General features: G+C 35.5%; 6 protein-coding genes and 1 non-coding gene across 7 annotated transcripts; 6 read left to right on the top strand and 1 right to left on the bottom strand.

Moving 5' to 3' along the window:
- Positions 1–6,344: 6,344 nt before the first annotated feature.
- LOC106420586 (expansin-A4) lies at positions 6,345–8,015 on the top strand. The gene is made up of 3 exons (XM_013861447.3): positions 6,345–6,689; positions 6,774–7,092; positions 7,402–8,015. The coding sequence occupies exons 1-3, from the start codon at positions 6,542–6,544 to the stop codon at positions 7,709–7,711; spliced, it is 777 nt and encodes a 258-aa protein (XP_013716901.1). The 5' UTR covers positions 6,345–6,541; the 3' UTR covers positions 7,712–8,015.
- Positions 8,016–9,047: 1,032 nt separating this feature from the next.
- Positions 9,048–11,519, bottom strand: LOC106420603 (serine/threonine-protein kinase BIK1). The gene is made up of 6 exons (XM_013861460.3): positions 11,230–11,519; positions 10,846–11,153; positions 10,620–10,755; positions 10,195–10,337; positions 9,995–10,118; positions 9,048–9,748 (listed from the first exon to the last, which is right to left on the bottom strand). Exons 1-6 carry the CDS (start codon positions 11,279–11,281, stop codon positions 9,330–9,332), a joined length of 1,182 nt encoding a protein of 393 aa, XP_013716914.2. The 5' UTR covers positions 11,282–11,519; the 3' UTR covers positions 9,048–9,329.
- Positions 11,520–14,690: 3,171 nt separating this feature from the next.
- Positions 14,691–16,966, top strand: LOC106420592. Its single transcript, XM_013861454.3, has 3 exons — positions 14,691–15,108; positions 15,891–16,107; positions 16,187–16,966. The coding sequence occupies exons 1-3, from the start codon at positions 14,899–14,901 to the stop codon at positions 16,657–16,659; spliced, it is 900 nt and encodes a 299-aa protein (XP_013716908.1). The 5' UTR covers positions 14,691–14,898; the 3' UTR covers positions 16,660–16,966.
- A 1,570-nt stretch (positions 16,967–18,536) lies between these two features.
- Positions 18,537–19,284, top strand: LOC106420679 (F-box/kelch-repeat protein At2g43270-like). Its single transcript, XM_048749393.1, has 2 exons — positions 18,537–18,774; positions 18,860–19,284. The coding sequence occupies exons 1-2, from the start codon at positions 18,537–18,539 to the stop codon at positions 19,282–19,284; spliced, it is 663 nt and encodes a 220-aa protein (XP_048605350.1).
- Positions 19,285–20,055: 771 nt separating this feature from the next.
- Positions 20,056–22,677, top strand: LOC106438081 (dolichyl-phosphate beta-glucosyltransferase). The gene is made up of 10 exons (XM_048752601.1): positions 20,056–20,340; positions 20,416–20,464; positions 20,804–20,910; positions 21,049–21,094; positions 21,294–21,428; positions 21,539–21,628; positions 21,714–21,845; positions 21,951–22,034; positions 22,121–22,185; positions 22,261–22,677. Exons 1-10 carry the CDS (start codon positions 20,228–20,230, stop codon positions 22,448–22,450), a joined length of 1,011 nt encoding a protein of 336 aa, XP_048608558.1. The 5' UTR covers positions 20,056–20,227; the 3' UTR covers positions 22,451–22,677.
- Positions 22,678–22,887: 210 nt separating this feature from the next.
- Positions 22,888–25,749, top strand: LOC106420615 (pentatricopeptide repeat-containing protein At2g39620). Its single transcript, XM_013861473.3, has one exon. The coding sequence runs from the start codon at positions 23,103–23,105 to the stop codon at positions 25,617–25,619; it is 2,517 nt and encodes an 838-aa protein (XP_013716927.1). The 5' UTR covers positions 22,888–23,102; the 3' UTR covers positions 25,620–25,749.
- An 8-nt stretch (positions 25,750–25,757) lies between these two features.
- TRNAC-GCA lies at positions 25,758–25,829 on the top strand. Its single transcript has one exon. It is a non-coding gene; the product is annotated as a tRNA-Cys (tRNA).
- Positions 25,830–26,962: the final 1,133 nt, after the last annotated feature.

The following is a 26,962-nucleotide window of genomic DNA, read 5'->3' as shown; positions in this document are numbered from 1 at the left end:
TTTAGAAGAAGCGGCGGCGCTAGTGTTTAGAGGAAGCGGCGGTGAGAACGTTGGTGACCACGGTGGCGAGGGCGACGGTTTGTTCAGAAATAGTGGAAGCGGCGGCGCTAGGGTTTAGAGGAATCGGCGGCGCTAGGGTTTAGAGGAATCGGCGGCGCTAGGGTTAGAAGAAGCTGCGGCGACAACGGTGAGAATGAAGTGAGATAGATAGCTGACGTTGAGAACGATGGTTTGTTCGGAAATCGTGGGAATTCGAAATCGCCTTTGAGAGAGAACTGTTAGGGTTTCTGAATTTCGTGAAAAATGAAACAAAAAAAATAAAAATCACCTTATATATTGGGTAAATAATCCGGTTAGCTTTAAAAGTACATTGGTAAACTTTAAGGTTTGGTCCGGTTTAGACGACTTATTCTGGCTGATAATGTACAACAGACGACTTAATATTTAGTCGTCTGTTTTCAGACGACAAAATATTAAGTCGTCCTAGACCCTAAAATGAACCCCTAAACTAAAATGACTAGATTAACTAACTAACCACGTTATAAAATCAAATTATACTTAAATAGTGTTTACTATACATAGAAATGAACACGCATAAGTAATTTTAAAAATTTTCAAAAACGGTTTTAATGCTTTCCAAAATCTAACCCTAAGAACACATACAATACTACAACATATGTTGATGAAACATAAACTAAAGAATATCATGACTCACTACTTTCACTCATCTATGCTGAAAACAATTGAAATTTGTTATATCTTAATTTATACCTCCTAAGACATATGTTAATTACATAATTCCCATTTTTCACTTATCAAAATATTTTTTACAAAATTTTTAAATTATGTTTAAGACTAACTGTCCAGACGACTTTCAGTTAAGTCGTCTAAACAGACGACTTGCGAGGGGTAGAAACGTAAAAAAAATTCCGTTTTTTTGTTTGGTCACAAGGGGATAGTTGTAATTTCAATAGCCTTTTAAGTTACTTTTGCCTTTGACCCAAGTTAGGGTATTGTTTTGGTTTGACTCCAAGTTTTGAGTCACACTTGGCAATTCTCCCTAAATTTGGCAATGGTCCGCTTCCTTACCCTTACGCTATTGAACGTTTTCTGTTTCTTTTTCTTACTAGAGATTTAAAAAATGTGCGCCAGGGAAACTATATTAGCGCAACGATCAATTTCAAATTTCATATATTTATTCAACTAATTTGAGTGTCACTGCAATTATTATCTGGTATGTTTATAGTATTAGTGAAAAATGAAAACCATGAAATTCTCAAATTTTGAATCTAAATAAAATGAAAAAAAATTAAGATATAAATAATTAACCTATGATGCATGTCTTTTTGGAGAAAAAGAAGCATATAACTATAAGTATTTATACTTTATGTAAATTTGGAAAATCCTATATTATTAATTTATATCTGTAAGATTTTTTCAAAACATATTTGTATAAAATAATTTCTTATTTTTCTAGATGAGTTAAATTAAGATAAATTTACTAGTAAATATTTGTTAATGGATAGACGAGTTATTATTTTGAATATGTGAAGATATTTCACATCAAAAAATAAATCAATCCAGCTATTCTGTTATTTTGAATTAGAAACAAATAATCAAAACTTATGGTTTAAATTAGATTAAAAGTTATAAGAAGTTTCTTAAATTAGTTGTCAGTCGTAACCATGAAAATTAACTTGAACACTTATCAAATCTCCGACCATTGTATTTCAAATTCATTGTTATAAAAAAAATTCATATGTCCACCAATGTCTTAGATTGTCGGTGCATGAATTGACTGTATTGATCTTTTTTAAAAATTTCTCTAAATGTACGAAAGAATAAACTTGCTAAAGCAACCAAGAAGCGACAACACGCCTACGCGTTTGCATATTAACATATGACCATATCCTCTTTGAACGTAAAATCATAATTAAGATCTCAAACCCTAACATATACAGCCACGAATTCTTCTTCTTTGATACCACACATCTCTACATGAAGGTGTTTTCCTTTTGTGTCTAATGACCTCACGTGGTGGTTTCAAATGAATCCACTTCTTTTCTAGACACCCTATATGTCACGTTTATGCAATTTTCTATGTTTAGAGCCGGGCCAGCCGGCCAGGTCTATCGACATGTATCTATAATAGTAACATTATCAAAAGTCTAACTATCATAATAAGTTTAAGAAAATAAAAATGAATTAACGTATTCATTTGTAAACTGCATTATTCGAGGGGAAGAGATCTGAAGTTCTGCTGATCTCTTTGTTTGTATTGCGAAGTTGCGAGGAGAATCTTACCTACTATGGGGTTATGGCGTAGCATGTGTGGTCTCACTTACCTTTTTGGCAATTGCAATTTACCCTTCTGCCACTTCTATCAACTCATGATTCATAGCCCACCTCGTATGAGATGATGTCGTCCCATTTGTCCTCAAAATTTGAGTAGGATTCACTCTTTAGTAGTACTACTATTGCTGTGTGCTCTTCAAAAAAAGTGCAAACAAAATTAAACAACAAAAAACGGGTGTGAAAAATATATATAGCATTTTAATCATGATATCTTTTGCTCACTGAGATTGGATTACAAACTAGTTGCACGATTCAATTATACTTCCATATTAAAAGAATTTATAATGATTTTATATGTTGCTTGAATGTAGCTCAACTAGCACTCTACACGTACTTATGTTTTACGCCTAAGTATTTAGTGAGCTTGTTTATGAATATTCACAATGCTCATATCATCCGATATAATAATAATCACTAGATTCTGAGTATGTTTTTTATTTTACATTTTTTTTAGAAATTTAAATTTTATATTTGTGTTTTTAGTCATATTTATATATTTTTTTGTATAATATTTCTCTTAAATGATTAATAAAAGATTTTAATCTATTCTGTTAAAATAGTTGAACCACACCTATATTAATAGGTCATGTTATTAAATATTAAATAACTGGAGTATTATTTAAGATTTTTTAAGGTTTCCATAAGATTTAAAATAAAAGTATTGAATATATTATTGTTAGAGAAATATATGGTAATATATTGTTAGTTTAAATTTAAAATAAGACCAAAATATTAATTGTTTAATGAAATGGTCCAACAATATTGTGTAAGTAGATTTTTTAAGATTCATTCCTTTTTAATAGTATAGATTATCAACCAAAACTATCAATTTACATTTAAAGCATTTTGAAAAATATCATTCAAAAGTAGGGCTCATACGCAGTGTTTTATTCAGATGAATACAATATATATGCCCATATATATATTGTTGGAGTGTAAATTTTGCCCCCCCCAAAAAATCAGTGTTGGTTAATGTCACTGATATTGAGTTTCGTGGAAGTTGGAAAAAACGTTTTAATTTACTCGCGTTATAACTAATGAAGAGCAGGCACACAAGTCTCAGACTCACACGGCACTATAGGCACAAAATGTTCTAAAATCGTTGGTCGACTGCATTGCCAATGTGAATATAGAACCCGACGAACAAACAATCAACAACTTAGTCAAAATACTCCTACGGTAGAATATTTATGACTTTTCTAGTTTATAAAAATAAGTAAAGAAGAAAAACAGATGCACATAGTTGTTTTATGATTTAATTTGATTTTGCTAAACCATTTGTGATGACGCTTGATTGAGGTTATTAGAGCATCTTCAATATAAAACACCATTTTTTCTTTTAAAATGGAGTAAAAGTGAAAATGAAGTAAAATTGCTCAAATCCTATTTCATTTCCCACTCTATAATGGAGTGATGAACAAAAAAAGAATAGATTACTCCATTTATGGAGTAAACTTCATTATGGAGTGAGATATGAGGTTGAGTTGGAGCATTCTTTACTCCATAATCACTTTTACTCTATTTTAGAGAAAAAAAATGGAGTAGAGATGGAGATGCTTTACAAGACAAATTTAAATTCTTAAATCGTTGTTGCCGGAGAGAATTCTTAGGCTATATTTGAAGATTATATACCAATATTACATTTAGACTAAAAAAAAATGTTTTGTTTTTAAATGCTGAAGCGAATAAATGTAATTAAATACGGGAATTTGTTGGGAGAGGAGTTCACATGCAAGTGCATTTGTATTCTCATGATAAAGGGTCGTTGAGCTAATGTTATACTCCGTCCGTTCCAAAATATAAAATGTTTAAAAGAATTTTTATGTTCTAATATGTAAAATATTCTCATATTTTTAGGTAACTTTAACTTTATCAAAAACTAAAGAAATTTTTTTTTTTATCAAAAACTGTGTAACCAATCAAATTTAATAGTTTTATTTTGTAATTGGTTAAATAGTTTTTAATCTAAAATTTTAATAATATTTTTAGATAAAAATATTTTTTTAATAAACATGTTTTATTTATAACATTTTATATAATTTAAAATTTTAATTATATTTTTTAGAATAATTGTATATTTATCAACACGTGGCCGAGATCAATTAGAACAAAATACCAAGTATGAATGCTTGGGCTGAAGTGGCAGATATAAGAAGATCTGGTTGGTGCATAGATATGCCTTGTCATCGCCATATATTAACGCTGCTCGACGACCTGTCACCGCCCCTAACTGTTTTCCTCGTTTGCCAATTATCTCTCACTCACACTGATACAAGATAAACAAAAATCTCTTACACATACTAATTTTCTTTTTTATAAGTACAGTAGAAGTTAATGAAAGTTAATCATATTAACTTGAAGTTGGCACTTATGATATTTCAATTCTATTAGGTTGCTCTTTTTGATGATGGTGGCACGCCGTTGCATAAAGATTAAAGTGTGTTTATTAAAAAAGATTAAAGAGTGTTAGTGTGCATCTTCTTTTTTCAACAAGAAGAAAAAAAAGTGGATGTTCATGTACCTAAACTACGGAAGCTAATCACTAAAAGTTAAGAACTGTAATTTATTTTTGAAATGAACTCGAATTCCGAAAGAGAACTTAAGTTTTCAAACTATCAAAGTCTATTTATAAGTCCATAGATAAACATTAGTTTTATGAGAATTTTTATCATATAAACATACTATATAAGCATATGACGCTTTGACTTTTGTCCGTGAGAACTAAGAAGTGCGACAGCTTTGATATTTAATGTAGATCTTTTGACAAGTTTCATGACATAAATAAAACATTGATTGAATAGATCCGATAGAGTTAGGGTCGTGTGTATACTGTGTGATTCACAACTGATGCCCCGTTGAATGCGGGCAATGTGGAGCCGTTCATTTGTTATTTGTTTCTCCTTTGAAACTCGATTTGATAAAGTAATCTTTTCTTTTCAAATTCTTCTTTGCAAGTGAATTTTTGGGCGGCAATGGTAAAAAAAACTGTTAAGAGATATAGAAATATATTTGTGACCGATTATACTAATGACAGTTAAGCTTAATAGAAAAACAAAATTTCCGTCCAGTTACATTTTCTTTTTTTGCCGATCATAAGTGTGAAACGCCTCACATAAGTAAACTCAAGACTCTTTATTTTGCCGAAATAATAAGATATTTGAGTATCATTGCTATCTAAGAGCAACCTTATTGGTTATTCCTCTAAAGTTCTTAAAACTGAAAAATATTTTTTTTATTTAACAAAATAAATTAAGCAATGAAACGAAGATAAACGAAGAAAGAGGTTCTAAAAAGTCAGAAAGGAAATCTCTGCACTCAACCGATTCTCCTTCTCTCCCCTGCTTTATGTGTACTTTTTCAATTTTTTGTCTTGAAATACCCTATTATAAATGATCAATGGAGGTATTTCAAGAGCATCGTTAATAAAGGGTTCCGAGGATAAGTTTTTACCAGAATATAAGAAACTGGTTGAGTTTATAATAGCCGGTTCTTAGATTTTTTAGTTAAAAGTTCAGAGACGGTTTCTTATATTCCGCTAAGAACTCCATCCTAAGAACCCCCATATCATGATATACGGACATGATTAATCACGGTCTCTTAGTCGAGTTTATTAATTTATGATTTGACATTTTTTTTGTTTTTTTTACACTTTTAAGTTAAGAGACAGTTCTTATATCTCTTATTTAAGAGACGGTTCTTAATTTTATCTTAGTTAAAATCTAAGAAAAGTTAATAATCGTTTTTTATCCGAATCTAAAAACCCGAGTTAAAAGACTGGATTAACGATGGTCTAAGTATCTAGCTACATAAAATAGATAAAAATATATATATATATATATATATGTATAAAGTATGACGAAACGGTTACTACCTCCACCTTACGTAGAAATAGTAATCGAACTTTTAAAGTTTAATTTTGACAAAAACAATAAAAAGATAGCCAATAATATTTCTCAATCTCTCTCTCTCTAACACTCTAATTTTGGAGTTTCCCTCCTCCCTCCATAAATACCGAACCTCACTACTTCTTGCTCCTCAGTCCTCACCATCATCTCTCCAATTAACAAAACGTAACTCTTCTTTAACAAGAGCGCAAGCTCGAAAGAAAGCGCTCTTGTTCTTTCTTCATCATCTTCTTTACTCTGAGTAATTTAAAACCCCTTCTCAAATAATAACACAAACAAAAATGGCTATTATTAAACTAGCAATTCTCTTCACTACATATCTCCTCTTTAACCTCGCTGACGCAAGAATCCCCGGCGTCTACTCCGGTGGCGCGTGGCAAAACGCACACGCAACTTTCTACGGCGGCAGCGATGCCTCCGGAACTATGGGTCAGTCCACAAAAACAGAGTAAATGCACCAAAAGAAAGGTTCATTTTTAACAAAATGGTTTTTAATCTGTTTTGACTTTACAGGAGGAGCTTGTGGTTACGGTAACCTTTACAGCCAAGGCTACGGAACCAACACGGCTGCTTTGAGCACGGCTCTGTTTAACAACGGCATGAGTTGTGGAGCCTGCTTTGAGCTAAAATGCGCCAACGACCCACAATGGTGCCATTCAGGTAGCCCATCTATCCTCATTACCGCAACCAATTTCTGCCCACCCAACTTTGCTCAGGCTAGCGACAACGGAGGATGGTGCAACCCGCCACGTGAACACTTCGACCTAGCCATGCCCGTCTTCCTCAAGATTGCTCAATATCGTGCCGGCATTGTCCCTGTCTCATACCGCAGGTACAAAATCTTGTATTACAAGAACATAAAAAATACCAAATATTTAACCTAATAGTTGAGTATTTCTAAGTTAAAGACCTCTTAAAATTAATGTAAACTCTCAATTTAGTTAGAAACAATCCTTTTTTTTAGAAAGGGCTTACTAAAAACAATCTTTTGTTGTGTTATTATAATATTTTGCTTAAGATAATTTAACTAACGAACTTTGGCTTTAACTAAAAAGATTAGCTCTCTAATACACAAAACAATCCATACATTCATGCAATTAAGTTAGTAAAAGTGTGTGAAATTTTTGGTCTTCTTTTGTAGGGTGCCATGCAGAAAGAGAGGAGGGATCAGGTTCACAATTAACGGTCACCGATACTTCAACTTGGTGCTGATCACTAACGTTGCGGGAGCAGGAGACATCGTGAGGACGAGCGTCAAAGGTTCAAGGACTGGTTGGATGAGTCTGAGCAGGAACTGGGGTCAGAACTGGCAATCTAACGCTGTTTTGGTTGGTCAGTCACTTTCTTTCCGTGTCACCGGCAGTGACCGTAGAACCTCTACTTCATGGAACATCGTTCCTTCTAACTGGCAGTTTGGTCAAACCTTTGTCGGGAAGAATTTCATGGTCTAAGTGAGTTTCGAGAAACTAAACATTGAAGTGGTCGAGACAAAAGAAAACTCCCCGCTAATTGAGGGGAGAATAGTATCTTTGACTTTTGTGTGTATTTTCTTTTTAATGTTTTTTGTTTTTTGGGGAATTTGGTGTTTTAATTGTGAGTTATATTTAGCTGAAGTGGCTGTGAGAAAATCTTGTAACAGCCCGCAGCTACTTAAGTATTTTACATTGGTTGGCTTGTAAGTTACAACTTGTAACGTGTAATCTACAACATGGTTATGTTGTGATACTATTTACTAATCTTCGTGTTTGTTTTTAACTAGCCATTGCAAAACAGTTACTCTGAGACAGTAGTACAGTACTGCTCTGACAGTAAAGAGTGTAGCTACTAGCTAATGCACGTTAGTGTAAAGTGATAGATTGTCAGGGCTCCCACTTAGATTTTGTGACGAGAAGCAAGTTTTTTTTTTTTTTTGGTAAAAGAAGCAAGAATAATTCAATGGCCATACACGGGTCTAAAATGCCTTTAGTAAGTGGGAACTGGTTTTTTTGACCGATGAATTGAAAAGTAATAAATAATAATAAAAAGTATTTTCCGACAGCATTTGATGCGAACGTAGCACAAGTCCACAAGGTCCTTTACTTGTTATTCATTATTTTCTTTTCGGTGATATGAACCGGATATGTCTTCTCCACTTACAAATTTAGCTAAAATTTATCATTTGATTCCATTATATACTTTATCCGTTTTATAAAAGATACATATCTTGAAGAAAAACAATTATTTAAAAAGATTTATGTTATAATTTTATACATTTATTTAACAATTATTTTCATGATGATAAATAATTAAAAATAACTAATTTAATTTTGAATAACCATTGATTCAAACTTATTGTAAATTGTTAATTATATAAAAGAATGCATTTATAGTTAATTGTTAATTTGTTTCTTAGTTCTAAGCATAGTTCACAAGCTTCAGCTCCTCGATTTCTCCCTACTATTGGTTCAAGAGTGCAATAAACCAATCCAAACCGCTTAAACTAAAATCGATAATAACTCAATATTTACATAAAACGATGGCAAGAACATTATATAAAACCGGTTGTGCCTTCCTTAGTTTTACATTTGTGATTTATTTCATAAGGTTTTCATTTGGTTCATATATAATGCTTTTTTTCATAATTTTCTCTCCAAAACAACCTACAATACTTTACCTAGTGCTTAAGTTACAGAAGCCAAGAAAACTCAAATTTGGATTTGTGTTATTTTTTTTTGCATTTGCACCACTGATTAACGTTTAGTATTCTGACTTGTATCATTGAAAAATTGTTGATTCAAAAACTAGAGATATTCGAAAAATCTCTACATCAAATGTTTTGAGGAACAAACAAATTACAAAAGTGGTTACAACACAACAAGAAAAAGTTACAACATATATACTTCACTCGACATCATAGCACATGAGGAAGCCTAAAGGCTAAAACCACATGTTTCTCTAAGGTTGTGTATGTGACTTGTTACCCGCAAAATTTTATGTATCCGTTAATAATCTCGACCTTCACGGTTTGTCCATAACCGTATTCGATTTGCAGTAACAAATGCCCGGCCGTCCATCACTGAACTAACCAGCTTAATGCTTGCTAACAGGTCTTTGTCTAAACCGTGTTTCTTGTAACTTAGCTCCGGTTTTAAAACCCTGTTTCTTGGCATCCTTAACCGGATCGGGCTGAGTCGGTTTCCCCAGATTGTCCTGAAGTTGTTGCAAGGCACGGACCACTTGGTCCATGGTCGGGCGTGACTTGGGTTCGATCGAGAGACACTGCACCGCAATGCTAGCCAGTCTCACTGCCTCTTCGGGTAGGTACTGCGTGTCCAGCCGAGCGTCCACTACTTGGAGCACTTTGCGTTTGCTTGTGAGGTACGGTCGAGCCCATTCCACAAGTTTTTCTTCTTTAGCCGGCCTGTTATGGTCCAACGCTTGTTTACCCGTCAAAATCTCCAAAAGCACAACACCGAAACTGTATACATCGCTTCTTGCATTTAAGTGACCTGAAAGTATACAAAATCGGGAAGATGAAACAAATATTCATTATATCTAATGTTCAAGAAAGCACAGTGATTAGGAGTTTTATAAGGGATTAGTTTCTAAACACCGTTTAAACTCTTAAAAATCGTTTTAAAAGTCATTTCGCTAATAATTGATTTGCCACCTACACCGTTTATACCGATTTTTAGAACACTGATTATATCTATACCCGGTTATAGAATTTGATCAACCTTTAGTTGACTTTATACCTGAAGACATATACTCGGGAGCCGCATAGCCATATGTACCCATAACCCTTGTACTAACATAGCTTCGATCACCCGTTGGACCGTCCCTCGCCAGCCCAAAGTCAGAAAGCTTCCCATTGTAGTCCTGTCAATGGAACCCAAAGTCATCAGTAAAAAAGTGAGATCATCTAATTCATTCAATACGTGGTTCTCTGCCTTACAGCGTCAAGCAAAATGTTGGAGGCCTTAATGTCTCGGTATATCACTTTGACAGGGTCACTATGAAGAAAAGCAAGTCCCTTTGCTGCATCAAGCGCAACCTTGACCCGTAGAAACCATGGCAGCGGCTTAAAGTATGTACCTCCTGCTTCAAACCCACTTCCATTAGTACAAATACACAACATGAAAACAAGATTGTTAGGAGATTTTGGAGATTACAAAGCCTTATATATTTTCTTGTAGTTATTAAGAAAGCTACTATTCATGTATAAATTAGATTTTCTATTCTATTATGTAAAGAAATTTCTAGCTAAGTTATGCATTTTGTATAAATAAGCATACAAAAGGCTAATGAATAAAACTAGTGAAACTATTATACTACTAAACTTATCAAAGATGTTTCATCAATAGAATCAATAGGACTTACTTCTGAATAGATGGTTCTCAAGACTTCCTTTTTGCATAAACTCATATACAAGAAGATGGTGCTCATCCTCCAAGCAATAACCAACCAGTTTCACTAGATTGGGGTGACTCAATTGTCCCAAGTAATTAATCTCCGTCTGCATCAGAACACAACACAACAAATCAGACACAATCACACACATAAAACTCTCAAGTTTTGAAATTTGAAGAAATGAATGCTAATGTACCAGCCATTCACGGTGACCTTGAAACCCTTCTTGGTTAAGCCTTTTAACAGCGATGACTAAACCGGTTCCGGGTCTAGTCGGAGTGAGACTGGTTTCATCTAACCAGCCTTTAAAGACACAACCAAACCCACCTTCACCGATCACACTGTCCGGTCTGAAGTTTCTGGTGGCGAGTTTGAGCTCGTTGAAGGGGAAGCTCTTGACAGGGGTTGAATCAAGAATCTCCCCTTCCGTCTTCTGAGCAGCAGCCACCGTGGACGATGATTTCCGGCTTGAGATGCTTAAACCGTAAAGATCGCTGCTCTTACCTAAACATACGCAAACATATGTTAAACCAAACTCAAACCTGGAGCAAAATCAACATAACGAAGAAGGAGATGGTACCATTGTGAAAAAGATTATCGGCTTTGACGCAAAAGCTGAAGCAAGAACCCATTTAGCTAAGAAGAAGTGCGTTTTCTCCACTTTCTTGATTCTTGAGTGCTCTTGTTCCGCTTCTTGAGGAGGATTGTATGGTTTATGAGCAGAGAGGATAAGAGGAATTATAGAAACTTTTGACAACCCACGCGGTTAAAGAGAGAGAGAGAGAGAGAGATGTGAACAGAGATGGCGACGTGACGAAATGAGAAACAGGGTTGGTGTTAATGAGAGGCACGAGGGGGTGACCGAATAAGGATTGGTTGATTTGTCTTTTGTATGTGTTGAGAAATAAAAGTCAAACAAATGGACATAGTTTGGCCAAAAGATAAAAAGGTGTATGCTTCTATTTTATCGACATGATCAGGCCGGTTCTAAATACTTTAAGGAACTATAAACAATTTAGTTAATATTTTATTTTATTTTGAAATAAGAGAAATTACGTTTGTGCAAAAAAAATCTTAAATTTGAAAATGTATAGACCAATGATTCTGGATATGCCTTGACCCACTATTAAAAAAAGTCTTACGTAATGTTTTGGCAATATCTTTAATGATTTTAACTTTCGCGGGTAATATATATATCCTAGCTGATTTTATTTCGTGGAAAATTGAGAAGAAAATTACTGGTTTTGGGTGCCTTTTTTTTGTTACCGTAAATATCTGAAAATTAACCATTTATGGGGACGACAGAGAAACACGAGTGAAGACTTTATATTTGCTGTCGTAACAAAATATTTATTTGGTCTCGGGTGTGTCATCACTGTCATGTCATGTGTGTGTAAACAGAAAATACGTATAATTGATTAATTTCTAATTTATTTGCTTCTTATAATGATTTTTTTCTTTTACCGATTTACGTTATTTTTGACGATTTTTTCTGATAATTTTTTTTGTTCGATAGCTGGTTATCACTCAAGTTTGTAATTGTTATCAATGGGTTTGATAGGATTCCACTATTTGGGATCTCGTTAACAATATTTTTTTATTGAAATTAACAATAGTTGTATATGACGCAGTTTGAGGCTCAGGGTGTGGCCTCAACTCCATAATCTATCAGTTAATTTGGTACAATTCAGCTTAAGACTTCGTTTTGGCTTTTAGTAGTCTTTGTTGGGTATAATTTTTTTTATGTTTTCGTTGGGTTGCACTTAAGATCATATAGAAATCCCACAAAGCTACAGTCATGGACTTGAACCTTCTCTTCTTGTTCTTTCAAGATATCCCACATTTTTAGTCAACTTTTGGTTAGCCGTCATGAATTGACCCTCTACTTGTAAATGCATTTAAATTTTTTTTTTTTTTTGTTCAAATCTGTTTCAATTGTTTTTCTTTCGACACCATTTAATTTTTTTGTGTCAACTATCATCATCTATTAAACAATGTTTTTTTTTGTCTTTGTTTTCTTGTTGCGCAGAAAAAAATTCCGCGATAGATGTAGGTTGGTCTCTACTAATATGTGTACCACAATTTTTTGCTTAAACTATTAGAACTATTTTGTATCAGTGTTGTAAAATCCAATCACCCGACACTAATTTGAAAATCGAGATGTAATGTACTAAAATCATTTTGTTTCCTGCCGTACGGAAGTAAAGAAAACTCGGTATTCTAGATTGACAAAGTTTCTTATTACACACAAAATAATAGGCCCAAGCTTTCAATTTTATTCCTTCTCTCTTATGAAAGTCATAATCAAGAATGTATTTAAAAGGAAAATAGGTTTGACTTGGGTGGTAGGTTTTTGATTATGTGTCGCGTATTGTTTTGGAAGTCCCTGTCTGATTGGTACTAACTGGACTTTTTTGTAAATAATCTACAAGAATCCATATTCAAATCATAGAAGATCTTAAATATTTACGCGACACGGGCTGGACAATCTTGACGTACGGAGGTACTTCTTGGACTTGCCGTGTCTTGTCTTCCACACATAAGCTAAACGTCTTTTCCCTGAAAGTTAATTACCATTTGGTGAGAATTTTTCTTTATATGGTTTAGACTTGAGATGTCGCCCAGTTTATAAAATTTGCTTAGTTGTTGCAAAAAAAATATTAAATTGACATTTCCATTGTTGTGAGTTGTGTCAGTTGATTTCAACTACATTTTCTAATATTCATGCATGACTCTGAATTCATAGTATGAAATCGGTATTTCATATATGATCTTCCAAGTTCCAAATATAAAAGAGTTGTTGCAAAACATATTAAAACTTAAGTGTACTGTCACAACAAGAAAACAGTGGCATACCGAGAAAAAAATCGTCGGTATGTCGTCGGAATAACGTTATTCCGATGACATACCGACGAAACAAGTCATCGGAAATAACTCCTCGGAAATTTATTTTTTCTCGGAAATCCCTCGGAAATTTCTGACGGAATTCCGAGAAAATGAATTTCCGAGAAAACTCTGAGCACCACCAGTTCGTCGGAAAGGTCCTCGGAATATACAGAGGGAGAACTTCCTCGGGATATTTCGATGGACTTTCCGATGGTCCAATCCTCGGAAGTTCCGACGAAATGTTCCTCGGAATTTTCATCGGGAATTTCCAAGGAACGGAACCCTCGGAAAATTCCGAGGAAGGAGTCCCTAAAGTTATATACGTCAAAAAGTTTGGTCGTAAAGGTTGGGTTTGTGTAGACATAAATGGATGTTTAACAATTTGGTTCGGATGGTCGCAAGTAAATATCACATAAGGCCCGAAAAGGCCCAACTGTAATAAAAGTAAAGCCCATTAAGATGTTTTTTCCTTATTTCTCATATATATATTTTTATTTATTTTATGTTTTATTAGTTTTCAATTTTTTGAAAATGAGCTGTGTAGTTAAAACCATGTGCCAATTTCAGCAAGCAATTAGAACATGATTAATGGAGGGTTTTTAGGATAGAGTTCTTATCAGAATATAAGAAACTGTTTCTTAATTTTTTTAGTTAAAAATTAAGAGACAATTTATTATATTCCGTTAAGAACTCCATCGTAAGAATTTCTATTAATCATGTTGTTAGAGGTCAATCTTATTATCTGATAAGAATATCGATTTTGGTCAATTTTGTTTTCCAAAATGTAAGATGATTATGGTATTAATTAATATAAAATTCGTCCGTGTCAGCTTAATTAAGAAAGACGCCTTTAAACTTGGTCCCCAAGCCAAACCCATTAGTTTCTTCCAGATTGTCCGCTACGCTCCAGCTACTCCCAGTTACCAGCTTTACCCTTTTATACTCGGGCGCTGTTAAAATAACTTCCGCATGTCGTTACGAATATAACCCTAGGCTCTGTCCTGGTTCATTTTTTTTCTGTTAATAACCTTGGGTTCGTTACAACTAGAAAAAACGAGCTCAAATGGTAATATAATTAATCCGGTAAGGGGTTTTACGTCATTACGACACGTGTAATGGTATTATATTTACCCACCTTCGCTTCATCTTCCTTTTCGCCTATCTTCCTGGTCTTTTCTACCTTCAAGCTCTCTCTCTCTCTCTACCATTTGTATATAATCAATCACACAAGACTCGTGAGAAGAGGACGAAACGCGTTTTCTGTGCCGAGAGTCAATTCGACCTTTCTAATTTTTCATTTAATTCGAATCTTTTAATTTCACCAAACTTCTTCTTCTGGAGAGAGAAGGCGATTTAGGTTACGATGGGGATGGACTTGAGGGTTGTTCCGGCGGAGGAGTGGTGGGAACGAGGGAGGGATTCTAGCCTCGACGGTGAATGTGACCTAGGCCTTATGGTTACGGATTTTCTCGAGACGGGAGGTGGTGGAAGCGGCGGTGGTGGTGATTCGTGGTGTAGCAGCGACAGCGATTCTGGATTCCCGGATCCTTCTTACCTTTCCGATAAAATTCAGGTACCGTAGAGGCGATTTGGTTACAATCTGATTGGATGTATGAATTGGGATCATGTTGAAGAGCAGAAACTGGATATATAGTTTTGTAGTGCTTGGACATATGGTTTAGTATGATGCCTTATAGATTGCTGATCTTGCGGTGATTGGTTGGTTCTTGATTATTGAACGGAGCATCCCAAGTATAAGCTGCTTATAATGAATGCCATTCGCAATGAAAGTACTGCAAAGAACATCATTGATTTGTTAGAATGGTATATGTACATAGTTAATGCTAATGTCTACTTCTGCTTATTTATGTTCCTGTTTGCCACTCCTGATAAATTATTTCAGAGATTATCATAGACTGGTTAAGTGGTAGCATTTTTGTTCAGAGTTGCTATATTCTGTAGGAAGCATCACATTTTTGTGACCCAAGTGTTTCAGTTTCTACGGAAGTTTGAAAGCACTTTCATAAGTTAGTACAGTGGATATAGTTTGTTAGTATGGTTTCTGTAGTAGATAGCTGCTAAACACATTCCAATGGAGAACACTTGCCTAAAGATTGGTTGCAAGTACTCTCATGCTGTCTTCTGCTTCTTATTATGTCCTTGTTTGCCACTCGTTATAAAGTATTTCAGAGATTTATCATAAATTGGTTAGAATGGTAGCTTTTCTTTATAGAGTTGCTATATTCTGTAGGAAGCATACTTACATATCACATTTTTGAGACCCTAGTATTTCAATTTCTACGCAAGGTTGAAGTCTTTTTGTTAATTTAAAATTTCTTTGTTTGTTGCCTGCAGTTTCTCAAGTACTCAATGCCTCAGCACGAAACCGAGGTTCTCTCCGCGGTTCGGACCCTGATGCTTTCTATTAAAGAGAAAGATCTCCACTCTGTGAAGTCCGGTACATGTAACGCCAGTTGCTTCAGGTTTTATCTCGCAAAGCTCTTACGCCTTTCCGGATATAACGCTGCTGTTTGTTCAGCAAGATGGCATGGCACTGGCAAAGTTCCTGGTGGTAAGTTTTCACCTCTAAACTCCGCCTTGTACAGTTTTTTTTTCATACAGAAGATTGATGTGACTCGCTATTTTCTCAGGAGACAACGAATACGTAGACATCATATTGAGTGATACTCCTCTCGGCCAAGACGACCGTTTGATCATCGACATTGATTTCAGAAGCCACTTTGAAATCGCTAGAGCTGTTGATTCATACCAACGGATAATGGAATCACTACCAGTGGTCTACGTGGGAACGGTTGCGAGACTAAACCAGTTCCTCCAAGTAATGGTCGACGCGGCTAAATTCTCCTTAAAGCAGAACTCAATGCCGTTGCCTCCATGGAGATCGCTGAACTACCTGCAGTCCAAATGGCTTTCCCCGTACAAGCGCCATCTTGGACCGATCAATCAAGAAGGTCCAGGAATGTTCTCACCGGGACTGCACAGACAGTGTGCTGAGAATCTCAAGAGGCTTCAGTTTGCTCTTCATGCCGAACTAGAGGCAGAGAGATTCGTGAAGAAGAAGAAGAAGAGCCGCGAGAGGATGAGAATTCACGGGGCTCCTTGAGAGTTTGTACAAATGTGGCTATCATGAGGCCAAAAGAATTTTGCTCTGTTTGAGTCAATTTTTCTGAGTGTAATATTTGTTTTTGCGGCTGTGTCTTGTTTTTTATATGAGGGGTTTACACTAGTAGCCAAGATTATAGGCTTTATACAAAGAAGATAATATACAAAATAACACGTCAGGTACCTTAACATTTTCCACAGTTGTATGATTTGGTCTTTGGGAGAGTTTGTTCTAACTTTTAAGCATGTTTCACTGTTATGATATTTTTTTCCCACCGTCGCATTAATACATGTACGATTACTTCTCATTTCTGGTTCAGTCGAAATATTTGAATATGCTAATGACTCGAAATGTTTGAATATGCTGGGATCAAATGACCAATATAAATTGACTTAGACTATTAAATTTTTTTTTTCCTGTTTATAATTATCTGAAAATATAATATTTATTATATTACTTGAGATAATCTGTAATATTATTTGAAATTTAATGATTTATTTATAAGAAATATTTTGAAATTTCATATATATATATAATCTTCATACTTTATTTTTATAGACATTTTTATGTTTTTTTTATCATTACTAAAAAGGAAATGAAATTTATAATATATTTTAAAATAAAATTATTAAAAAAGAAAATTAAAATTGAAATCTTACAATTGCATCATGCATAACATTTTTAAGTCATTAAACATATGTATTATTTATTCTAAGAACTAAAGTGATCATTAAAAATTGATTTCTCAATTAATATTACAAAAACTACTTTAGACAATCTTTTTAATAATATTATTATTTTTTTGAAAAAATATTTATTATAATTTTTAACACGTCCAAATATACATATATATATATATATATGTGTATAATCTCAATATTTTATTTTATGTATGTTTCCTTTGTATATTATAGACAATCATTATAATAAAAACGAAACTAAATATTTTTTTTTCCTTTGGTTAAGAAAAGTATTAACAGCAGAACCATACATAACATTTTATGAACATTATAAAAAGAGAAAAAGACAAAAATAGCAGTAAATCAAGTTTTTGTTCCCAAACTAGCACTCAAGGTCAAAAGTCACAAAAATAGCACTTAATGTTTTATCAAAAGTCACAAATTTAGGGTTTAGAGTTAAAGGGTGGGGTTTAGGGTTTAGGGTTTAGAGTTTAGGGTTTAGAGTTTAGAGTTTAGGGTTTAGGATTTAGGGTTTAGGGTTTAGAGTTTAGGGTTTAGGGATTACGGTTTAGGGTTTAGGGTTTAGAATTTAGGGTTTAGGGTTTAAAGTTTAGGGTTTAGAGTTTAGGGTCTAGGGTTTAGAGTTGAGAAATGAGGTTTTGGGGATAAGATTTCAAATTTTGAAAAATAAAAAAATTAAAATTTTAAAAAGATAACTTAGAAAGATGCTATTTTGGTCATTTTGGTTCTGGAGTGCTATTTTTGTGATATAAACTTAGAAATGTGCTATTTTGGAGATTTGTCCTTATAAAAAAGTATTAACAGTAGAACGACAAATATTTTTATTTTATTAAAATTATTATTATTGTAGTTAAACATTTTATGAACTGATATGAGCGTGATATATAAAAAAAAATACTGATTTTTTTCAAGTAATATTAGAGAGAGACGATGGGTTTACATTATTTGTTTGGGGTTAGTGTGTTAAAGGAGAGATTGGGTGAGAAGAGAGAAGAAATCATCTCCTTCCGATGATGAAAGAGCTAGGTTTGGATCTAGAGGAAGAAGTTCTTCTTCGACTTCCGTTGGAATCTATCCTCAAATTCAAAACCGTCTCAAAGCAGTGGAGATCACTACTGGAGTCGAGGAGCTTCTCGGAGAGGAGGCGTATCATTATCCAAAAAAAAACAAACGAAGATGCAATTCGTGGCCGCCGCTTTGCTCTTAAACATTAATCCAGAGGTGGTTGTGAAGGACGACGACGAAGAGGTCGAGATGGTCTATCTAGACTGTGATTTCCCCAAAGGGCAGGAGGAGGACAGTGGTTTCTCCAGACGACCGTCGCTGTCCTGTGACGGTCTGGTTTGCATGCCCGTGCCAGGCTGGATCAACGTTTTGAATCCTTCCACCGAAGATAACCAACGTCCTCGACGACGTATCCAGTAAGTCTATATAATCTGATAATTGACTTGTATCAAAGTAAAAAAATTGATAATTTGAGGAGAAAATTGAAATTGCAGGAAGGGGTTTTGAAGTGTTTCCTGGATACTGGAGGATGGGATTCGGTAGGGACATAGTTAACGGGAGCTATAAGGTAGTGAGGATGTGCTTGGAGCCTAACTATAGTTACTGCGAGATTCTTGATATTAACATTGGGGTATGGAGGAGACTGAAGAGTAAGCCTCTTTTCTATGTGGGAGAGAGATTGAAGTCGGCGTTTGTGAATGGATCCATCTACTGGTTAGAAGTAGATTGTTATGACAAGACTCAGAAGATACTTGCGTTGGATCTGCACACTGAAGAGTTTCGTAGCGTAAAGACACCGCCTCGGTTCTGCAAGTCAGGGCAGATAGCTAACCTCGAAGACCGTCTAGTCGTAGCCGCAAAGGATATTGGGGAGCCTGGTTTTAGGGTTTTGCATATGGAGAATGGATGCACGAGATGAAACATGGAGCATCGCTTACTCCTTTCATTTATCCTCTTCCACCCGTAGCAGTTTCATATCTAGATGTAGTCACTGGTGGCATTGGTGCATGCCACTGGCGGTTTCCAAGGGAGGGAATCTCTACTTTTATGATCAAGAGAAGAAGTTGCATAAGTACTGTTCAAATACGGGCTTAGTCCGTGGCATAGGTACTTTTGGTGGCATTATAGCTCCTTTTGTCGAAAATTTACTCCCAATTCGAGGTTCAGCTTCTTTTGGACAGGAAATTAGAACATTTGGATTTAGGAAACTGGACGAGCCCAAAACTTCCCATTGTTTTAGACAAATCAAATCGTCAGTGCGAAAGGAATGGCTTGGTATCACCACAACTGTTGTGGCTGTTGTGGCCCTTGTAGTCTTTCTCAAGTAGTTCTTACTTCCACCGTTGTATGATTTTGTCTTTTGGGAGAGTTTATTTTAACTTGTAAGCAAGTTTCACTGTTATGATCTATTTCTTACACTAATTACATGTGCTAAGACATCTCATTTCCGGTTCAGTCGAAATATCTGAATAGGCTAATGACTATCACAGATGTTAAGAGACCGATAATAATCACATATTGGACTTGGTTTTTCAAGTTCAATACGGTTAAATGGACGTGTTTTCGGTTTAATCCGGTTAAGTAAACATTGCTAAAAAAAGAACCGACCGGAAGAGAACTTAAATTGGGAAAGTCAAACCAAAATGTCTTTAACCTCAAAAGTCAAAAATCGAATTAGGGTTTGAATTATCTTCACAATCAATCAATCAAATCCTTTACACTCACTTCACGGATTAAATCAATAAAAACTTTAAGCTTTCTTTGCTTATTCTTCACGGATTCATTCCACCTCCCTTCTTCTCTCTCTCTCTCTCTCCCCCTCGTGAAGCAAAACAGATCTGAAAATCTAGGGAGCACCGGCAATGGAGTCTCTGTTAACAGTTGCGGAACTTGGCCTCTCTCTGTTGCTGATCGTCTTCTGGGGATTCATCTCCGTCGTCGTCTTTGAAGCTTGGAGAAGGAGACACAGTAACGTGTACGTTTTCTCACTCCATTTCCTCTATAACTGTATCGTATCCTGGATTTTGATTTGTTTATATATAATCACCAGTCCTGTGGAGACCGTGACTACACTCGAGGATCCGACATCCTTAAAACAGGTATCTCGTCTGATTTATTATCGTTTCGGAATTTTATAAAGAATCTGTTATTGACTGTTAGTGTGTGTGTGTGTGGCTAAGAATGATTGTGACAGTTATTTTGTTTCTGTAGAGTGTTTAAGAAGAGAGCTTTGAGATTATGTAGGAGTTTGGTCTAAGCAGTTGTGTCGAAATTTGAGATTATGTAGGAGTTTTGTTTAACCAGTTATGTGTCGGAAATTAGCTCTCTTTTTTTTACACTGTCTGGAGTGGTGAGGCTTTTAGATTCAGCTGTTTGTAGAGAGAATCGCGTCTCCTCTGGTTGTGAATGTAGGTTTTAAGCAGCTTTTCTATCATCAGGTTCCCTGCCCTCATATCTCCGACCCTGCGGAGAAGTATCTATCATTAATTGTTCCAGCTTTTAACGAAGAGCAGAGACTTCCTGCTGCTCTTGAGGAGACAATGGAGTAAGTTAAGTTTAATTTCACTTCTTTACAAACTCCCTCTTGACAGAACTTAGTTCCAATTTGTGAGAAGTTTGCTTCTCTTGCAAAACCACACAAGTCTAATATTTATGCTTACTGTAATTCTCCTATGATTTGCAGTTACCTTCAAGGTCGTGCATCACGGGATAAGAGTTTTTCTTATGAGGTAAATAGTTTCTTGTTTTATCTTTCTTCAGTCCATTAAGGTTGATTCACTACCTATATATATGGCCTTTGTGATGGTGAATATGAATGAACTTATCAAGTTTTTTGTCGGTTTAATTAGTTCACCTTGCTAGTATGTCGATATCATACTGAATCACTCAATTAATCTGCACCGTTTTATATTGTTTTCTCTTTTGTAGGTGGTGATTGTTGATGATGGAAGCGTGGATGGAACAAAAAGAGTAGCTTTTGATTTCGTCAAAAAGTATACAGTTGACAACATAAGGTTTATACCCCTTGGGAAGAATCAAGGGAAAGGAGAAGCTATAAGAACTGTGAGTTCAACTCCTAGTAGTCGCATGCAACTCTATCTTACTTACCATTTCATGGTGGAAAAAAAAAGAAATAACCAATGCTTTCTACATTCTATGAAAGCATTAAATAGGGAATGATGCATTCGCGTGGTGAACTACTTCTCATGTTGGATGCTGATGGTGCAACTAAAATCACAGACCTTGAAAAACTTGAAAATCAGGTTTGTCTTTAGTTTCTGCTCTTGAAATTTCAGACAATCTGGAAACTGTTTATTACAAATATCCTGATCTCGTGTATCCTCTCAGATTCATGCAGTAGCTAGAGAAGAAAATTCAATCAGAGATCCAGCACTAAAGAATGTGGCTTTTAAAATAGGTGATGTGCAAGTATCAGCATTTGGTTCTCGTGCTCATCTCGAGGAGAAAGCTCTTGCTACAGTTAAGTTTTACAAAATTCTAGATAGACACACAGATGCATGTACATATGCTTGTAATATGTGTCTTGGATGCATGTGCTAAATGACTCCAGTCTTTCTATTTCAGAGGAAGTGGTATCGCAACTTTTTGATGAAAGGTTTCCATCTTGTGGTCTTGTTGGCTGCTGGTTCTGGAATTCGAGATACACAGGTTAATTTTTTTTAATCTCATTTGCTCTTTGCTTCTCTAGTAGTCAATGTAATTGCTCTGTTTTCATGGAGACTTTTTGTTTTCAGTGTGGGTTCAAGATGTTTACTAGAGCTGCTGCTAGAAGACTTTTCACAAACGTCCATCTGAAAAGGTATTTTACAATATTTGATGATGATATTACTAGCAGTAGAAGCAATCGATAAGAGTATCCCTGTCTCTGACGCAGGTGGTGCTTTGATGTTGAGTTGGTATTCTTGTGCAAGCGTTTTAACATTCCAATGCTTGAGATCTCTGTGAACTGGTCTGAAATTCCCGGGTCTAAAGTCAGTCTGCTGAGCATTCCCAACATGCTCTGGGAGCTTGCTTTGATGTCTGCGGGATACAGAACTGGAATGTGGAAGATCCATCACGCATGAGAAGACACATTGAACAATATACATAGAGAGCAGTTTACTGCAGAGAGGATATTAACTTTTGATGTCTTCTGATCAAAGCAAGGAAAGGCAAAAGCTATAGAAAGTTCGGTTGAATCTTTCTTTCTATAGATGTAAGATTAGTAATAATCTTAACAGGATATCATGTGATGACAACTACTAGATTTTTTGTAATAACTCGACACTTCAATTACTATGCTCTCTCTACTCTTGCTTGAGTTTTACATCTTCAAAGGCCTGAACTAAAAGATTTTCCTCCTTTAAGAAAAGTTAATTAAAAAGACCATCAGGTTTGGTTTAGAATTCGGTTCGGTTAAAAGTTGGTCATCGGTGACACTCGGTTAGATTGACGATCGGTTTATTTGACTTTTCAAAATTAAAAATTAAACTGAGCTAATCAAAATAATCAAATTATCTGAAATTTTGATCGGTTGAAACCGAAAATTTAACCAAAATCAAAAATTTCAATAGATTTTCACAAATCAAACTAACCAAAAGTTGTACCGGACCAAACAGAATTTGTTTTCGGTTCAATTCAGCAATGCGAACTGAACTAATCAAAAACCAAAATTACCCAAACCCAACGAAACGAACCTAACTGCAGGATTCTTGCATCATCATTGTCGCCGGTGAAATGCCAGTTACCAGCACGGCGCTCCTCCTTATGCTCCGGGAATGTAGAACCCTCAGATGTATTCTCCAAGTCCACGGCAAATTAACTGTCTCAGGCCTCAAACCCCATAACCAGCTAATAAACGCTTACTCTCTCTTCCAAAGACCAAACCTTTCTCGCATCATCTTCGATTCAGTTCAAGACCCAGGCGTCGTTTTGTGTAACTCGATGATCAGAGGGTACACGAGAGCCGGTTTGCACAGAGAAGCTCTCGAGTTGTTCCGCTACATGTCAGAAGAGAAAAGTATTGTTCCTGACAAGTACAGTTTCACTTTCGCTTTGAAGGCTTGCACCGGAGCTTTGGACTTGGAGAGAGGTTTAGGGATACATGAGTTGGTTTCTGAGATGGGTTTTGAGTCTGATGTTTATATAGGGACTGCTCTTGTTGAAGTGTACTGTAAAGGCGGAGACTTGGTTAGAGCACGAGAGGTGTTCGATGAAATGCCGGAGAGAGATGTGGTTACTTGGAACATTATGGTTTCCGGGTTTGTTCAGAATGGGTGTTTTGGTGAAGCTTTGCGGTTGTTTCGTGATATGTGTTTGAGTTGTGTTGAGATTGATCATGTGAGTTTGTACAATCTGATCCCTGCGGTTTCGAAGATAGGGAGTACGGATGTGTGTAGATGTCTGCACGGATTTGTGGTTAAGAAAGGTTTTGCATCTGGTTTCTCTAGTGGCTTGATTGACATGTACTGCAAATGCGCGGATTTAGATGCTGCTGAGTGTGTTTTTGAAGACGTGTGGAGCAAGGATGACTCTTCTTGGGGTGCAATGATGGCAGCTTATGCGCATAATGGGTGCTTCACTAAGGTATTGGAGTTGTTTGACATCATGAGATGCTATGATGTTAGAATGAATAAGGTAGCTGTAGTTAGCGCTCTTCAAGCTGCTGGATATGTAGGGGACTTAGAGAAGGGGATTGCAATTCATGAATACGTAGTACAACAAGGGATGATGGGTGACGTCTCGGTTGCAACTTCTCTTGTGAGTATGTATTCCAAATGTGGTGAGTTGGAGATAGCGGAACAACTCTTCACAAATATTACAGATAGAGATGTCGTTACTTGGTCTGCAATGATTGCTTCGTTTGAGCTAGCAGGTCATCACGATGATGCTCTCTCTTTGTTTAGGGATATGATGAAAACAGATGTCAAGCCTAATACTGTAGCTTTGACAAGCGTGCTTCCGGCTTGTGCAGGGATAGGTATAGCCGCCTCTAGATTAGGTAAAAGCATACACTGCTATGCTATAAGAACTGATATTGAGTCGGAGTTAGCAGCAGCCACAGCTATCATCTCAATGTATGCCAAAAGCGGTCTTTTTTCACCTGCGCTAAAAGCTTTTGAAAGACTGCCAACTAAAGATGCTGTAGCTTTCAACGCTCTAGCGCAAGGGTATACCCAGATTGGTGATGCCTGTAAAGCATTTGATTTGTACAATAAGATGAAGTTACATGGAGTACGCCCAGACTCAGGAACTATGGTGGGTTTGCTTCAAACGTGTGCACTCTGTAGCGACTATGATCGAGGTTCGTGTGTCTACGGACAAACTATAAAGCATGGGTTCGATTCAGAATGTCAGGTGGCACATGCTCTGATCGACATGTTCACCAAATGTCACGCCCTTGCTGCAGCAAAATCCTTGTTTGACAAGTGTGGATTCGAGAAAAGTACTGTATCTTGGAATCTAATAATGAATGGGTACTTAATCAATGGCCAGGCTGAAGAAGCTATTGCCGCTTTTCGTCAGATGAAGAATGAGAACTTTCAGCCGAATATAGTCACATTTGTTAACATCTTACACGCAGCAGCACAATTAGCAGTCTTGAGAGATGCAATGTCTGTTCACGCCAGGCTCATCAGGTTTGGATATTGCTCCCACACGGCCATAGGAAACGGCTTAGTTGATATGTATGCGAAATGTGGAATGATTGAATCTTCCGAGAGATGCTTTGTTGAGATAAGAAACAAAGATATGGTGTCATGGAACACTATGCTATCCGCTTACGCAGTCAATGGTTTAGCTAGCTGTGCTGTCTCACTCTTCTTGTTTATGCAAGAGAACCAACTCAGACTAGACTCTGTTCCTTTCCTCAGTGTTCTCTCAGCTTGTAGACACGCGGGGTTAGTTGAAGAAGGAAAACGAGTGTTCAAGGACATGGAAGAGAGACACGAGATCGAAGTGGGGGTTGATCATTACGCGTGTATGGTTGATCTTTTGGGGAAGGCTGGTTTGTTTGGTGAAGCGGTGGAAATAGTGAGGAGAATGAGAGTGAAAGCAAGTGTGGGAGTGTGGGGAGCTTTATTGAGTTGTTCAAGAATGCATTGTAATTTGTGGTTAAGTAATGCTGCTTTGTGTCAGCTTGTTAAGCTTGAACCACTTAATCCTTCTCATTATGGTCAAGAATTGAGGTTAGGAGATGGTAATGATGGATCAAGAATCAAGAAGATTCCTGCTTGTAGTTGGATCCAAGTTTAAATGTACCCATTTTGTATTTTTGGGTTCTTTTTCTAGACCATGTAGTAAATAATCTATATACAGAATTACAGACTGCCTAATGTATAGTATTACGTTTGAAGGGCTAATAGAACCTATTTTACTGTGTTTAGACATCAAGGGTCCATAGCTCAGTGGTAGAGCAATTGACTGCAGATCAATAGGTCACCGGTTCGAACCCGGTTGGGCCCTTTTTTCTTTTTATTATATTTTTGATTCCCGATGGGCTTTGTAATTTAATGGGGAAAACGACGATTTCATATCCGATTCTTTGTTTTCATTATATTTTTGATTCCCAATGGGCTTTGTAATTTAATGGAGAAAACAGCTATTTCAAACCCGACTTATATGGTCGTGCTAAAACATGAACTTTCAAATAACATACCTAATGTTTATTTTCTGGTCAAATTATACTTCATCCGCCACATCATCTAATTTTGCTGATCTAGATGCTACGTCCGCTAATTTTGCTGACGAAAATGCCACGTCTACATCTTTTTTAAAAAAATAGTAATCATTTTATAAAAATATTTTTTTTGGAAAATATAAAATTTATAATTTTTTATCAACTAGTAAAGCTAACAAAAAATAATTTAATAATTAAATTTTAATCTTATATAAGAAATATATCCGTAAATATTTCGATAATATCATAATACCGCCCTTATAAGAGTTATATATGTTTGTAATGTATCAAATTCAATACTACTGTTGTAGTGTGTTACTCTTGATTAATCATGAGTATGTTATTTACATTTAAACAATTTAGGTTAACATATCATAATATTTTAAATAACCACAACCATAGTTAATTATGAATATGTTGTTTACATTTAAAGGATGTAGATTAACATATCATAAATTTTTTAAATAAACACAACCATAATTAATCTAGAGTGACACGACTGCAATACTAGCATTGAATTTGAATAATTACAACACATATATAATTCTTATAAGGACGGTATTGTGATATGATTGAAACATTTACAAATCTATCTCTTATATACGATTAAAATTTAATTATTTAATTATATTTGTTAATTTATCTAAATACTAATTATAAAATTTTACATTTTCTTAAAAATATTTTTATAAAACGAGTATTTTGTTTTTAAATGTACATGTGGTATCCTCGTCAGTAAAATTAGCTGACGCAGTATCTAAATCATCAAAATTAGATGATGTGGCAGCTGATGTGGCGACCGATGTATGATTTGGCTAAGAAAATAAACATTAGGTATGTTATTTGATTTTTTTGAAAGTTCAAATATGTTTTAGCACAGCTATATAAATCGGATATGAATTGAATATATTGCAATATA

Source organism: Brassica napus, chromosome C3 (assembly GCF_020379485.1).
Source record: "Brassica napus cultivar Da-Ae chromosome C3, Da-Ae, whole genome shotgun sequence".
Classification (NCBI taxonomy): domain Eukaryota; kingdom Viridiplantae; phylum Streptophyta; class Magnoliopsida; order Brassicales; family Brassicaceae; genus Brassica; species Brassica napus.
This window is presented reverse-complemented; position numbering and strand designations above follow the sequence as displayed.

Coding starts and splice junctions, on each gene's coding strand:
- LOC106438081 (XM_048752601.1), top strand. CDS start 20,228: ATGGAGTCTCTGTTAACAGTTGCGGAACTTGGCCTCTCTCTGTTGCTG. Junction 20,465..20,803: donor ATCCGACATCCTTAAAACAG/GTATCTCGTCTG, acceptor TTCTATCATCAG/GTTCCCTGCCCTCATATCTC. Junction 21,846..21,950: donor AGGAGAAAGCTCTTGCTACA/GTTAAGTTTTAC, acceptor TTTCTATTTCAG/AGGAAGTGGTATCGCAACTT.
- LOC106420586 (XM_013861447.3), top strand. CDS start 6,542: ATGGCTATTATTAAACTAGCAATTCTCTTCACTACATATCTCCTCTTT. Junction 6,690..6,773: donor CGATGCCTCCGGAACTATGG/GTCAGTCCACAA, acceptor TTGACTTTACAG/GAGGAGCTTGTGGTTACGGT. Junction 7,093..7,401: donor GTCCCTGTCTCATACCGCAG/GTACAAAATCTT, acceptor CTTCTTTTGTAG/GGTGCCATGCAGAAAGAGAG.
- LOC106420615 (XM_013861473.3), top strand. CDS start 23,103: ATGCCAGTTACCAGCACGGCGCTCCTCCTTATGCTCCGGGAATGTAGA.
- LOC106420603 (XM_013861460.3), bottom strand. CDS start 11,281: ATGGGTTCTTGCTTCAGCTTTTGCGTCAAAGCCGATAATCTTTTTCAC. Junction 11,154..11,229: donor CGATAATCTTTTTCACAATG/GTACCATCTCCT, acceptor GCGTATGTTTAG/GTAAGAGCAGCGATCTTTAC. Junction 9,749..9,994: donor TCCCGAGTATATGTCTTCAG/GTATAAAGTCAA, acceptor GTATACTTTCAG/GTCACTTAAATGCAAGAAGC.
- LOC106420592 (XM_013861454.3), top strand. CDS start 14,899: ATGGGGATGGACTTGAGGGTTGTTCCGGCGGAGGAGTGGTGGGAACGA. Junction 15,109..15,890: donor ACCTTTCCGATAAAATTCAG/GTACCGTAGAGG, acceptor TGTTGCCTGCAG/TTTCTCAAGTACTCAATGCC. Junction 16,108..16,186: donor CACTGGCAAAGTTCCTGGTG/GTAAGTTTTCAC, acceptor CTATTTTCTCAG/GAGACAACGAATACGTAGAC.
- LOC106420679 (XM_048749393.1), top strand. CDS start 18,537: ATGCAATTCGTGGCCGCCGCTTTGCTCTTAAACATTAATCCAGAGGTG. Junction 18,775..18,859: donor TAACCAACGTCCTCGACGAC/GTATCCAGTAAG, acceptor TTGAAATTGCAG/GAAGGGGTTTTGAAGTGTTT.